General features: G+C 37.9%; 1 protein-coding gene across 1 annotated transcript; it reads right to left on the bottom strand.

Annotated features, from left to right (window-relative positions):
* Positions 1–5,729: 5,729 nt before the first annotated feature.
* On the bottom strand, positions 5,730–13,076 carry LOC146562773 (corticotropin-releasing hormone-binding protein-like). Its single transcript, XM_085294910.1, has 7 exons — positions 12,966–13,076; positions 12,723–12,810; positions 11,780–11,937; positions 10,277–10,487; positions 8,946–9,100; positions 6,529–6,649; positions 5,730–6,237 (listed from the first exon to the last, which is right to left on the bottom strand). Exons 1-7 carry the CDS (start codon positions 13,044–13,046, stop codon positions 6,083–6,085), a joined length of 969 nt encoding a protein of 322 aa, XP_085151036.1. The 5' UTR covers positions 13,047–13,076; the 3' UTR covers positions 5,730–6,082.
* Between the last annotated feature and the right edge of the window lie 1,317 nt (positions 13,077–14,393).

Genomic DNA, 14,393 nt, shown 5'->3' with positions numbered 1-14,393 from the left:
GAACTTGAGTCCAAACAGCAATCAGTCCCCATCAATCCTCCAATTTTAAAATGTCAAATTCACACCATTAGAAAGCATATTTGAAACCTGGTAAAAAACACAGTTTTAGGCTCTATATGCTCATAACAGTCCTGTAGGGGGAATTTTATAATAACTCATCCACCTGGATACCTGAGATAGGCGCATTACTGGGCAGCTGGAGCTAGTCAAAGTCTGGCAGGACTCAACCACTACTTAAAGTAATTAAAGTGGACAGCTTCACTGGGTGTAAGTGTGTCTGCATGTGCATGTCCGTGTGTGTGTGTGTGTGTGTATATGTGTGTGCTGTTCATGCCTTTTGGAGCATTTGAATAGATTAATATCATGGCTTCCTATGGGGTTAAACCATGCCAAAAATTTGTTCTTCAGTTTTGGTGATTAAAATGCTAAAAATTTATTTGTCCTATACTCAGCCATAATTTTTCTGTATATTGTACCTGTATAGCTTAACTAAGCTCGATAGTGTTAACTGATAAATTAGCAGGCCACCTTTTCATCAATGTAAAATAACTTCTGGCTCCAAAAAACCAACATGGCAGCATACAAAATAAGTTTGCTGAAGTTTCAGAATGTCCAAAACCAATGAGTAGTATGAGTGGTTCAAACCATCTATTTCTTTGCTAAAGTTGTAGTTTCACTTAGCAGTTAAGTTTTACATTTTAACATGGGAGATAATGGGACTGACTTATTTTAATCGTCCACTCCATGAACTGCAGTTTTGTTTTAATGGCTACTGTTTGATGTAGCACACGTAAAAATATCTTCCATGAGCTGTATCCACACAATACAATGAAATATAATGAAAAGGTATGACCTCCTTGTTTACCCTAACTTTTACTAACCATGTTATCAGTTAGCTGATTAATACAAAAAAAATATTATATTACAATATAAAAAAAATATTCACCACTGTAAGTCCTCATAATTGCTTGAATTCTCAAATGAATGGAAAGCTATATAGCAGTAGAAACAGCATAATTATGTCTTTTAGGAATAATACCAGATGGAACTTTGAGAGTCAACTGATACAGTTGACTAAATCACTGCAGTGGGTGAAAAAATTAGTGCATGTATTGGATATGATTGCTCTGCAGATCAGCTGCTCTTGTTAACATCTGAAGTAGACTGATTTGCACTAGACATGTGTGAGTAAGTGTGTGTATTCAGTGATAACAGTTACAATATCAGTTTAATATATCACCTTTATTTGTCTTGGAGTGAAATGAAGTTAATTCACAGTCCTTCCATCAGTCTCATAACTTCAAGGCAAGGCAAGGCAAGGCAAGGCAAGTTTATTTGTATAGCACAATTCAACAACAAGGTGATTCAAAGTGCTTTACAGAGACATTAGAAACAAGAACAAATAAAAAGCATGATTTAAAATTGAATAAAACAAGCAAATAAACTAACTAATTAACAAACAAACAAACAAACAAACAACAGTATATAAAATCAAAACAGATAAAATCAGAACAGTAGATAAAATCAGTAGTTAAATGTAAGTTTTGAAATTTAAGCTTAAAGTGTGGATTTGGTGCTTTATTCAAATGCAGCTGAGAACAGGTGAGTCTTCAACCTGGATTTAAATAAACTGAGTGTTTCAGCTGATCTGAGGCTTTCTGGGAGTTTGTTCCAGATATAAGGAGCATAAAAGCTGAATGCAGCTTCTCCGTGTCTGGTTCTGACTCTGGGAACTGATAAAAGACCGGATCCAGATGACCTGAGGGATCTGGATGGTTCATACTGGGTCAGGAGGTCATTGATGTATTTTGGTCCTAAACCATTCAGAGCTTTATAGGCCAGCATCAGAACTTTAAAGTCTATCCTCTGACGGACAGGCAGCCAGTGTAAGGACCTCAGAGCTGGACTGATGTGGTCCACTTTTTTGGTCTTAGTGAGGACTCGAGCAGCAGAGTTCTGAATGAGCTGTAGTTGTCTGACTGATTTTTTAGGTAGACCTGTAAAGATGCTGTTACAGTAATCAAGCCTACTAAAGATGAATGCATGGACTAGTTTTTCCAGGTCCTGTTGAGACATCAGATCTTTTATCCTTGATATATTCTTGAGGTGATAGTAAGCTGACTTTGTTATTGTCTTAATGTGTTTTTCTAAGTTTAGGTCTGCATCCATCACTACACCCAAATTTCTCGCCTGGTTTGCGGTTTTTAGATGTATAGATTGAAGTTCTCTGGTGACCTGTAATCGTTTTTCTTTGGCGCCAAAGACTATTACCTCAGTTTTGTTTTTGTTTAGCTGGAGAAAATTGTGGCACAACCAGTCATTGATTTCCTCAATGCATTTACCAAGAGCCTGTACAGGGCCTCGGTCTCCTGGTGACATTGTGATATATATTTGTGTGTCATCTGCATAGCTGTGATAGTTTATTTTGTTGTTGTTTATAATCTGTGCCAGTGGGAGCATGTAGATGTTAAACAGAAGGGGTCCCAAGATGGAACCTTGGGGAACTCCACATGTGATACTTGTCTGCTCAGATGTGAAGTTACCTATTGATACAAAGTATTTCCTGTTTTCTACGTATGTTTTGAACCAGTTTAGTACAGTTCCTGAAAGACCTGTCCAGTTCTCCAGTCGTTTGAGTAATATGTTGTGGTCAACTGTATCAAATGCTGCACTGAGATCCAGTAAAACTAGGACTGACATTTTTCCACTGTCTGTATTCAGACATATGTCATTAAACACTTTGGTCAGAGCGGTTTCAGTGCTGTGGTTCTGTCTAAAACCTGACTGGAAGGCATCGTAGCAATTATTCTGTTTTAAGAAGTAACTGAGCTGTTGAGAAACTGCTTTTTCAATGATCTTACTTAAAAACGGGAGATTTGAGATCGGCCTGTAGTTGTTCATTTGTGTCTTGTCAAGATTGTCCTTTTTCAGTATAGGTTTGATTACAGCAGTTTTTAGTGATTCTGGAAACACACCTGATAATAAAGAAAAGTTGACGATCTGTAACAGGTCTGACTCTAAACTCTTTGAGACCTTTTTGAAAAAACTTGTTGGCAGGACATCTAAACAGCAGGAGGAGGAGTTCAGTTGACCTAAGATGTCCTCCAGGTCTTTGCTGTTAATAGGTTGAAACTGTTTCATGGTGTTTAAACAGTTTTTTGGTGGACACAGTATATATCCTGGATCTGCTGTTGATGTACCAATTGCTTGTCTAATTTTTTGGATTTTTTCAGTGAAGAATTTGGCAAAGTCATTGCAGGCCATGGTCGAATGAAGTTCAACCATGAGACAAAACGTTTGATTAAAAACAGCTTTGCTAATTGAAATCATGTTAAATTTTTCTCAGCTGGATTACATCAAAGGGACAATTAAATGTGATCTCTTGTATGTTTTCAAATTGTATAGACATAAATTAATATATGAAGCTTCTTTTTAATCGTTCAAATAATTAGTGATATGAGAGCTCTCCGTTAACGTGCAGTAAATTATTAGCAAAACAATAAGTGATGAACACAAAACATAATTTTGCTGAATGACCACAATGACCACAGATAGAGGACACTGTTCACTGCTCACCAACCTGCCTGGTGTTTTATTATCATAGCTCACAAGTCAGCGGCCAGAACTGTAAAATATTATCTAAGTACAAAAAGACTGAATTTCTAGTTTTCAAAGCTGCTGCTGCTGCCACTGAAAACACATGTAAAATACAGGAATGTTTATATATATTCTCTTACAGGATTAAATAGCAGTTCATTAAAAGTCTATTCCCACAGATACAAGCTACACAAATAAAGTCCCCAGCGTTCCACTTCAAGGTCTGTGTGTATATTTTTAAAGGGTCTTTATAATAGGAAAAAAATTCAATGTTATGCTACAAATCACATACTGTTGAGAGCATCTCTTTGGGAACAGATCGAGACAGGGAAGGAAAGGAGGAGGATACTGAATAGGAGTGACCGATTTTTCTTGTTGATGTGTATTCATTAACCAGTCCCGTGTAAATAATATCTTAAATAAACATTACTCTCTCATTTTCTTACATCAATGTTAATAATAATATAAGCATGCCTCATTCTGTAAAGGGTCACACGTCATCCACAAGGACTTGTGACGCATATTAGCCTGACAAACTCATTTCTAGTCCACGATGATAGGCCACTAAAATTACATTACGGAGTATTTGATGCTGATGTGCATAAAGCTAGAAAGAAAACAAAACATCTGACTATTTTCCTTTCAATGGCACCCAAAGTGCATTTCATTCTCTAATGAAGGCTGAAAATTGCAACAGATCGAGCGAAAAAAGACATCCGCTGGTTAATTGAATCATCACAGCTGAGCAGGTTTGAGATTAATTCCACGTAAGGAGAAGATCAAAAGAGAGCCACTCAGAAGGATGTCGAGAGGAATAAGAATGCTGAGGCTTGTGGGATAATCCCATTAAGAGCTGCACATTCATTCAGAGTTATGATCCACAGTTGTAGGTATAGTATGTAAGAGATTAGGGTTAAACAGTCAGTGACGGAGAGTGGTCATACTTTTAGAAAAATGTGGTGTTATAATTCTATGCTGTCTGTATTAATCCCTTTTAATTATGAGCATCGACGAACCACTATGAAAGCTGTTTTAGAGTTTGCATCTGGAGCAAATTGGATTATAAAAAATAGAAGAAGTGCATGCGTCATTGCTTAATACTGATTGCCAGGAACATAATCTTAATGCTGAAATGCTCATACATGTTCAAATTGCTGTCATTTAAAGGTATATCAAGGACATCTCTGATTAAAATGCAAAGATTCCATCTAGACTTCATGTTTTTTTTTAGTTTTGATATAAGGTGGTGTATCTGTGTGCAGCAATATGAACATTTTACTTTTGGACATAATGTACATTAGTGTATGCTAAAGAAATACATTTTTCACTTGCAAGGATCAGTGCCATCCATCTATGTTTATCTATCATCCGTTCAGTTCAGGGCCAGATGTGGGGTAGAGCCTCTCCCAGCTGTCATAGTGTGAGATTTGGGGTATATCCTCAACGGGCCACCCGTCCATCACAGGGCTAACACAGAGAAGCAGGCAACCATTCATACTCATATTCACACCTATGGCCAACTTATATGTCTTTCAACTGTGGGAGGAAAAAACCCACGCAGGAAGAGAGGGTGTTTGCAAACTCCACCCAGAAAGACCCAGGCTTGCCGCTACACCAGATAGTGTGGTTGCAGGAGATGGCTGCCCTTCTGTGAACCTGGTCTGGTTTTGCTGGAAGTTTCTTCTTGCTTAAAAGGAGTTTTTCCTCTCCACTGTCACCAAGATCGTGCTTACTTGTTGGTGTTTTCTCACTAATACTGCAGGGTCTTTACCTCGCAGTATAAAGTGCACTGGAACTTCTCAACTGCTGTCACGATTCAGTGCTACAATAAATTAACTTGAATTTAATTGAATTAAATTTAATGAAATGCAATTCAAGTTCACGTCACTTAAATTCAGTCTCACAGAAACTCATAAAAATGCAGTAGCTCATAATCACTCTATGTATTAAGAGCCTGGCCAGATTAAAGCATTTCTCTCTTCAGCTCTAAAGAAAGTAGCATTAATCAGTCAAATGGATGGATGCCACAAAACATGCCAGTAAAGCAAGCCCTGAGGGAATATGCAGTTATATAATGAAATCGAAGTAGACCTGGAAAAGGAGAGCTGCTCACAAAAACAGTGAAAATGTGCTTCATCATGCAGTTCATATTTATTTCTTAAATCGTCGAGGCAATATAAAGAAAAGAGGCAGCAGGGATGTCAAACTAACTAAAAACCACAAACAACAAATTTTAATGACAAATAATTAAAAAGGAAAAAATCCACTATCACCCATAACTTTAAGGAGAATATTCTTTTTAAATAAATAGGCTATGATCAAAGCTAACATAATAGCTTAATAAAATATTTGGCAAATACAATACAAAATACTTACTAATACAATTAGTTAAATGTGACACTTTCATTAAAGTGGTATTTTTTAACAGAGAGATGAATGACTGTGTGTGCTCACAAGTGTACATATGCGTATGTGTTGTGACATCTTATTCCACAGTGCAGAAGTTTTCCAAACTGTTCTCTCGGGCCTTGGGAAGCTCATTGTGTTCCAGTAGTTGGTACTGGAAGGAAACACGGTTGATATAGTTCCCACTGGACACGAGCCTCACCACTGAGTTATCACAACCAATCTTCATCTGGGCTGAAGGGCCACAAGGAGAGGAAAACACATACTTTACACTCTACCATCCAAGAATTTTTGTTCTGTAGCCAGCCCTACTTACTCTGGTTACATTGGCAGCAAAAACATTTACTTTGTATCTGTATTGCAGTATTTTTACAAGTAAAAACAGCAAATATATGTAAACATAAAATGTGAATTGCATTGGATATTTCACTATGTGGGATGTTTTTATTTTGTAGGACTCTTTTACAGCACATCATAATTACTAGTAAAAGTGTTTCTTGGACACAGTGATGGACACAGACTCACCGAGTCCGCTGAGGGAGAAACAGAGGTCGGCCACAGGGAACATCTTAGAGGTATCCACCCCATTCCCTCCCAGCAGCTCCACATAGTCACCTGACCCTGAGCAGCCAGACCACGCCAGTCTCTGTAAAATAAATGATCAACAAAATATTTTGATGGTGAAGTCCAGATAAAGACTTTACTTTGTTACATAGAAAACTGCCATTAAAACTTCCTGTGGAGCTCTTTGGACCAATAAAAGTACTATATGTTAACCTGGAAAAGGCCAACCAAGTGGAGATGTGATTCCAGTGTTTCATGGTTCTCTATTGAGCAGGTGCTTGTAACACAATGAAAAAGTAATACTGCAAAGGATTCAAATGAAATGACTTCATTTGACTGAAAAATGTTTACACAAACGATTTTTGTAATATTTGAATTTGGAATACATACAGTTTTCCTCAGAATTTAAACAGAGGCAGTTAACAGGATGTTGTTTTTCAGATATTTAAAAATGAATATTTTACTTTATTAATTTATTATTTATTATATTACACCTTTATGAGCATGCTTTGTACCACTTTTCTCCTTCCCTTATTCATAGAGAGTTGCATTTCATGTAATAGCTTTTATGACTACTCATTACTTACTATTAATTAAGTAATTAATAAGTACTACTTATTTATGTTTTTTTTTTCCATTAACACATTTTCCATTACACACTTCAGCTCTTGTTAACGTTAGTTAACCTCACTTTTCTAATAGTGGAATTGTCATTATAGCAGAAATTGTAGTAATCTGGGAGCCTCTGCTTAGCGTTCTGGTTCTACCAGACACCAGAGAAGCTTCTCTGCATTGTTGTATTTATATGTAATGTATTTATATATTTGTTTGTTTATTTAACAGAGGCTCTGTCACGCTGCACAGAGTAGATGAGGAGGGCAGGACATCAGGCACAGGAATGTCACAGAAAATCTGGTCAGTTTTCAAAATAAAAGATCCCGTGGAAACTACACCCTCTGCCCTTGCAACACTCTGTGTGATTTGAAGCACTTTACCGAACAAAACTGTGTAACAGATGAAAAGTCAAGGACATGGTGTATTTCAGGGGTAAGACTTCGATATGACTGGTAAGTGCTCTGCTGTGTTCACCTGCTAGCTTTTTTCTAAAATTCATAAACTGTTATTAAAAATGTTTATTAGACTTATGGTTATTATTTTTGACTCCATTTGTCATTACTATTCCTTATTTAACATTAAAAACTGAGGATCATCTTCAAACATTTAGTATGAGGGTTTAACATTATAATCTACACACAATGAATAATATTTAGTTTAGCTAAAGTGGTTTGCTAAAACTCTTCCATCTATTAACCACAGTGATGTTTTCATTTAGTCTCATTAGACCATTTGCCATTGAGGATTTATTTTCTGTTTTCTTTTTTTCCACCTATTGGAGTGGGACTTATGAACACAGAGTAATTTACAGTGGCAGTGAGGCTCAGCAGCCAATTTGCCAAACATAACACTGTTTTTGGATGACTCTCCAAAATCCTGGATTACTTTCAATGACAATATTTTCAGTTGACTGTGGTATAATATCAGCATGTGGTGAATGCAACAGAAAATTGGAAACTATCCTAATAGATTCTGGTATGATTAGAATGGTCATCCATCTGTAATAGGACTAACAAAGTGAGACGGTGGACCAATCACATCATTCATGATATAAAATCACCAATTAACCCAGTTGTTCTCAAACTTTTTCTGGCATGCCCAACTTTAGTTTACATCCTTTTCCCTTAGTCTTCCATGCTCCAACTGCAGTGGCTCTGTTCTGAACCCGCCACACAGTTGGAGGACCACTGGATTAACCTAACCTACCATAACATACTTTTGAGCCTGAATACCTGAAGAAAGTCCTCTCTGGCACAATGAGAACATGAAATTCTACACTGAAAGGCTTCATTCAAGCTCCAGGCTTCACTTTAGTTTCAGTCTCATAACTGTTTGTTTTTCCATTTCCTGTGTTCATCAGCTTCCCTCTAGATGTAGGAAGATGACATCCCGGTGCTAATTACGCCTACTGAGCTCTGATCGATCAGTTAAAGTGATTTCCCCATTACAGTTAGGAAAATGAAATTAATAAATCTCTGTAGTTAAACAATACTTTATTAAAATTAAAATAAAATTAAAATCAAAATTGCCAAGTACTAATAAAATTTGTGTGATGACATAGACAAACATGCAAATATTATTAATAGCTTTAATAAAAAAAATATATATCACACTCTGAATGCGTTTAAAATGTCCAGCTGAAGCTAAAGGTCTATTTAAAGTGTCAGAATTTGGCCTCAGTAAGATATTTATTTCACAGAGAAAAGAAGATTGTGTGTGTGACTGTGGGCACATGCATGCGTGTATGCATGTGTGTGATCTACCTGTGGACTTAGCTCATTGCTTTTGGCCTGCCCCAGGCTGAGTTCTGTCAGTCGGATCTCCACGGGGTAGATGATGGAGAAGCTGCAGTTCTTGCGCTGATGTGGCATCACCATGGTGAAGCTTCCCTCTGGACTCTGAGACATGATGTTACAGGCTTTCCACACGAACAAATCGACACATGCACAGACAGGAGAAGAGATTTCACATTTCTAGTTCTCCATAACCTGAGAAACTCATTACTGACACTTCACGTCACAAAGAGGACAGAATCAGCGGGTGGCAGCTGGAAAGGAAATCCAATTCTAGTTCTGATCACAGAACTGAAAGAAAGAAAGAAAAGTGAATTCATAAAAGCATTACGGAAAAGGGAGTCTGAAAATGCTGCCACTTTGTTCATATTGTTCCCTTCACATTTTTGTTGTAAAGAAACCGAGCTAATCAAATGTGAAGAGAGACGTTTGAATTGTTAATTAAACAATTAAATGTTGTATGTGTATCTTTTACAGCCAATTTTTGGTAAGAGCCACTATCACAGTCACCATCTAGCTTACCATTGGTAAATATTACCCATCAGTAACGGTTACCTTACCATTTTGATCATTCATTCATTGTTACTTTTGCTTTTCCTCCATCAAACATTTATACATATCATTCAGTTTAAGTCAGTCTAAACTTTAGACTGTGGAGCTAGTTAACAATTTCAGTCGTTTATCCATACTTTTATATAGCTGTTAGCTCCATTCTGTTTGCCAGCCAAACTTTTAGATTTAAGGAATGTTCTAGAAACACTCTGACTTTTATTATGTATTAAATGAGTAACACTGTTATGTTGCATGGAATATGTGAGGTAGCTTTATTGTCACTTTGATTAGATCATATATAAGGCCTAAACTGCAGACGGTTGCACTTAATGGTGAACAAGGGGATAAACCACTGTTAACCTATAAATAATTAATTGAAACTGCTGGGTTTTTTTTTTTTGTCTGCAGCCTTTATTTCCTTGTCTTTGTCTTACAGCCAGACGGTGACAGTTATGTTTCTTGACACAATGTTAACGCTGTGTTTGTCAAACAGCTGGAAAACAGGTGCATCCTTCTCACTCAATTCGTTACGCTCGCTCTTGGCCTTGATTAAAGCTCGACCAAGCACAAATGTCCAGGAAGTACACTCATGCGTGCACACAAATGTACCCCTCATTTCACAAGACATATAAAAAAAACAAAACAAAAAAATAACACAAATCTTTTACGCGAAGACTTGAAAGTGTTTTATGTTTGGTTTTAGATGTTTTGGCCACAAACTGATCTTAGTGATGCATAACAAGACTCACGGAAAGGGTTGTATAGTTTCTTGACAGCGAGGGTGAAGCCACTAGCAGGGCTGTGAATGCGAAAGAAGATCATGGCAACATTCTGAGAAGAGCGGCTGGTGGCTCCTGGTGCTGTGGAGGAACAGTAGTCTGTGTAGCGCTCGTAGAGGGGTAAAGGATGGTCCTGATTGCTGGGGAACTTCTCTCCCTTCAAAACCCAGCCATCAAATATCTTGAAGAGGAACATATGATATGTAGTAAATACAAAAATTAATGCCTTTACTTACTTAATTTCAGCACACTTATTCCACACCTTCACATACAAAACATGAAGCAGTGTCTGAAAATACAAGGCATAAATTTTTAAAATGTGGAAGAAGCCAAGGACAGCTAGCATGTCCAAATTAAGCTGTTAACTATATGACTAAGAGATAACTCATCAGCTTTATGTAAGAAGCCAATTCGCTTTTACAGAAAGAAACAAGCAATCTAATTGCCAAGATTTTTCCCCCTATATCATAGGTGTCAAACTCTGGCCCGCGGGCCAAATTTGGCCCGCAGCCTAATTACATTTGGCCCACGAAGCCATACCAAATTACTATCAGAGCTGGCCTACTGGTATTATACAGCTAATATATATATTGTTTAGTATTAAGCTTTGCTTGTTCCATATTCAGTTTTTCAGCAAAACGTGTTTGAGCACATAAGAAAAGATTCATTCTTATATCTGGAGGAATAAATATATTTCAATAAATACTAACGTTAGCCCGCAACTTTGTTCCAGTTTTGAATTTTTGCCCACTGTGTATTTGAGTTTGACACCCCTGCCCTATATGTTTCTTTCTTGCATGCTGACAGCAGTAAGTGAACTGGAGTCACATTCCTGGTTTGTGTGCACAGACTTGGTCAAATAAAAATGATTCTGATCCAGTGGGTTGGTGAAAACAAATCTTTGTGTTTTCTATTCAACTTAAGACATGAATCATCATGTTTTATTGGGTAATCCATACAGCCATACAGCACATTCTACACTACTGTGCTGTGAATAATATTTAATTACAAGCATAATCCAACATGAATTTCATTCTAAAAATATTCTGTAAATCTCATGTCTTAAAATGAGGTGTGCTGTTTTGTTTTATTGAGCACATTAATCCTACTAATATTTACACAAATCTGCTCTTGGTTTCTAGATCACATGCATGTAAACCTAGGCTTTATGAAATTCTAATGTCCCCCTTTCCCTATGCCATGAACTGAAATCTGCACTGGCAGGCTTGGCTTCAGAACTAAAGCCTTCTCTTCCCACTCTTGCTCTGAGTAATGTGACCAATGCAGAAAGCATCCAGTGTGGTGTTTGGCCCTTAAACGCCGCCTTAACCCTGTTTGGCCTAATTTCAAATGCACAGGAAGAAGATGAAATAGAATTCAGAGTTTAAACCGAAAAAAGCCTTGGAGTCCCTGCCTTTCACTTAAAAGAGGGGTTGGATATGTGTGGGGGCTATTTTTAGTGTGTGTGCCAACCTTTATGAAGTCTCCAGCGCTGCAGTCGATGCTGACGTCAGACAGCTCCAGACTGATGACTTCACTGGGCTCAGCTATGATGAAAGCTGCACATGCCAGCTGTGGCTTTGATGCCACAAAGGTGAAGAGGCCATCAGTGGCCAGCATGTCCAAGCATCCTACAAACCACACACACAGTCAGTTTTCCATTTCAGACCAAAAATACATTTAAATATTCTAGAGACTAGTACTTAGAGCTTTTCTTCCCCAGCTGAGCACCCAAAGCACTTTTTATTACAAGTCTTATTCACCCAAACTCATTTTTTTGGTCAGCTCAGGGTTCAGCATCATACCCCAGGATACTTCAACAGGTAGAATGGAAGAGTTGGGGATCAAACCACTGCCCTTCCAAGTGCTTGACAGCCCATGCTAACTCCTGAGCCACAGTTGGTCCCTAAGCCCAACTATAACAACTTTTCGCCTAACTCTTAAACTTTAACTTATGTTAACTAACCTTCGCCCAGTCCCAAACCTACCCTGACCACACCAAGTAACCAAAGTAGAATTAAAGATTAAAAACCAAACTGGATTGGTCCCCATAAGTGACTATGAAATATATACACCCCCAGAATACAGGTGAGGCAAACACACATATGAACACACACACACAGCCAGATACAAAATACATTACACATATATTGGGTTCAGAAAACATACTGGATTTGAGTTTAGCCTTAATAATTTCTCATGAGGTCAAAGTGTTACTCAGAGGACAGCATCAGTTTTCATTTAAAAATGTTTGCTTGGATTAATGCATGAATTATCTAACGTGTTTAGTAGCCTATGTTCTAATTAAGTGACTGAATGGGCACTGGTGCATAAATAAACATTCACCCAATTACTGTTTTAAATCCAGCAATTGTTATAATTCGGTGATTTAAAGCTATTTTTAAGCAGTTCTTACTGAGAGGTCGGCGGAAAATAAAATCCTCTGATTCTCTTTTCTGGGCCAAACTCAGCAAAGAATATAATCCATCTGAGGCTTCGTTGTCCTGAAAAGAAGAAGGAAAACAAACAAGTAAATACAAACGAACAGAAAACCTAAGATTTCATCTCTGGGCTGCTCATAAAAACTTGACAGACATGAGTTCAGACTGCCTCACTTGATCAAAAATTCCACTTTGCTCGACTACAAACGCGACCTTACCTCGATGTAGCGAGCGAGCCCCATCCTTAATGAAACGCAGATAAGAAAGAGAAACAGCTGTGTGCGCAGAGCCACCGACATGCTGAAGTGCGTCTCTCGAGGAGTGTGTCCTGAAGCTGAGGGGAGAATAACGGAGCTGCCTGTGAGATCGCAGCTTTTATAGCAGCCCAGACAGGCAGGCAGGCCGACATCAGAGGGTTAGTGACAAACATTTAGCCGTGCGGACTTAAAAATGACTTTGATAATGAGTGAATAAAAGCGGTCATTCAAGGCTGTTTTTAGGGAATTCAGATGTTTAGAAACTAATAATTACTGCGTATGAATTCATTGGAGGAAATGCAATACTTGAAACATGTCAGTGTTTATTAAAATCGCTACACAGCTTAACATTGAGTAGACAGGCTAACATAGTGCTTTGTGGTCAATTTGGTGACTCTTCATTGAAAAATAATAGCTCGTGGGACATATTTGAACTGCCAAATACTGTTGGTATTGATTCTTCAAGTCTCAGGAACACTGATAAGAGGGATGAACCGTATTTTTTCCCCAAAGGATATTCCCTCATTTGCTGTTTTGATGGCCATGGTGGTGCTGGAAACACATTTGTCCAGAAACTCTCATTGTGTTCAGTAAGGTTGAAATCTGTTAACTGCTCCAGCAAAACTGAATAATTCACGTTATTTACATTACAAATAAGTCCTGCTGTGACATCTCTTGTGTTGTCACCCTGGATGGGACCACTCCCATAAGGATAGAAATGATTCACTATAACTGCATAACTGGGTAGGTAGGATTACTAGGATCACTCCGAACAACTTTATTTTGATTTGCAGTGATCCTTAACTCTAAGGAGAAAAATGCACTCAAACAATGATAGCAAAATACTCCTGAGCTATTACAGAGGTTATGGATCCCCCTTACAGTGGAGGTCAAGCATTCATGCCTGTACCAGTCTCTTTCTGTGCGTCACATTTGCCCTGTGACGTGATGAACGATGACTCATCTGATACCACTTCTCCCACATGTGTCTCTAGACCAGTGCCTCTGGGTTTTGCACCACTGAACTCTTCAGTGTGCATTCATCTCTGTAATAAGGATCGAAATGAATCTTAATACAATACGACTCTATTTTTTGATGGACTCTTCTTACTGACACAGTCAGGAGGAAGAACTCCCGCTTTATTTTTACTTGCATATCACACTAATGCAGGAGCATCACAATCATCAAATAGGCAATGTCAGACCAAATATTCTGTGTTTCTGTAAAATTTCCATAGATCTAAATGCTGATGTCACTTCACCATTCCTATGAAAACACCTGTTAATGGAATAGGCTATTTGACTGAAGCACCTGCCATCTGTGCCCCAACAATAAGCCCTCTTATAAAGTCCCTTCGATATTTTCCTCTTGCCATCTTGATACAAAAG

Source organism: Mchenga conophoros, linkage group LG12, assembly GCF_057382185.1.
Source record: "Mchenga conophoros isolate Kocher_MC1m ecotype Shallow Benthic linkage group LG12, M_conophoros_male_GT1.1, whole genome shotgun sequence".
NCBI classification, from domain to species: Eukaryota; Metazoa; Chordata; class Actinopteri; order Cichliformes; family Cichlidae; genus Mchenga; species Mchenga conophoros.
The sequence above is the reverse complement of the archived record's forward strand: the minus strand, read 5'-3'. Positions and strand labels throughout refer to the sequence as shown.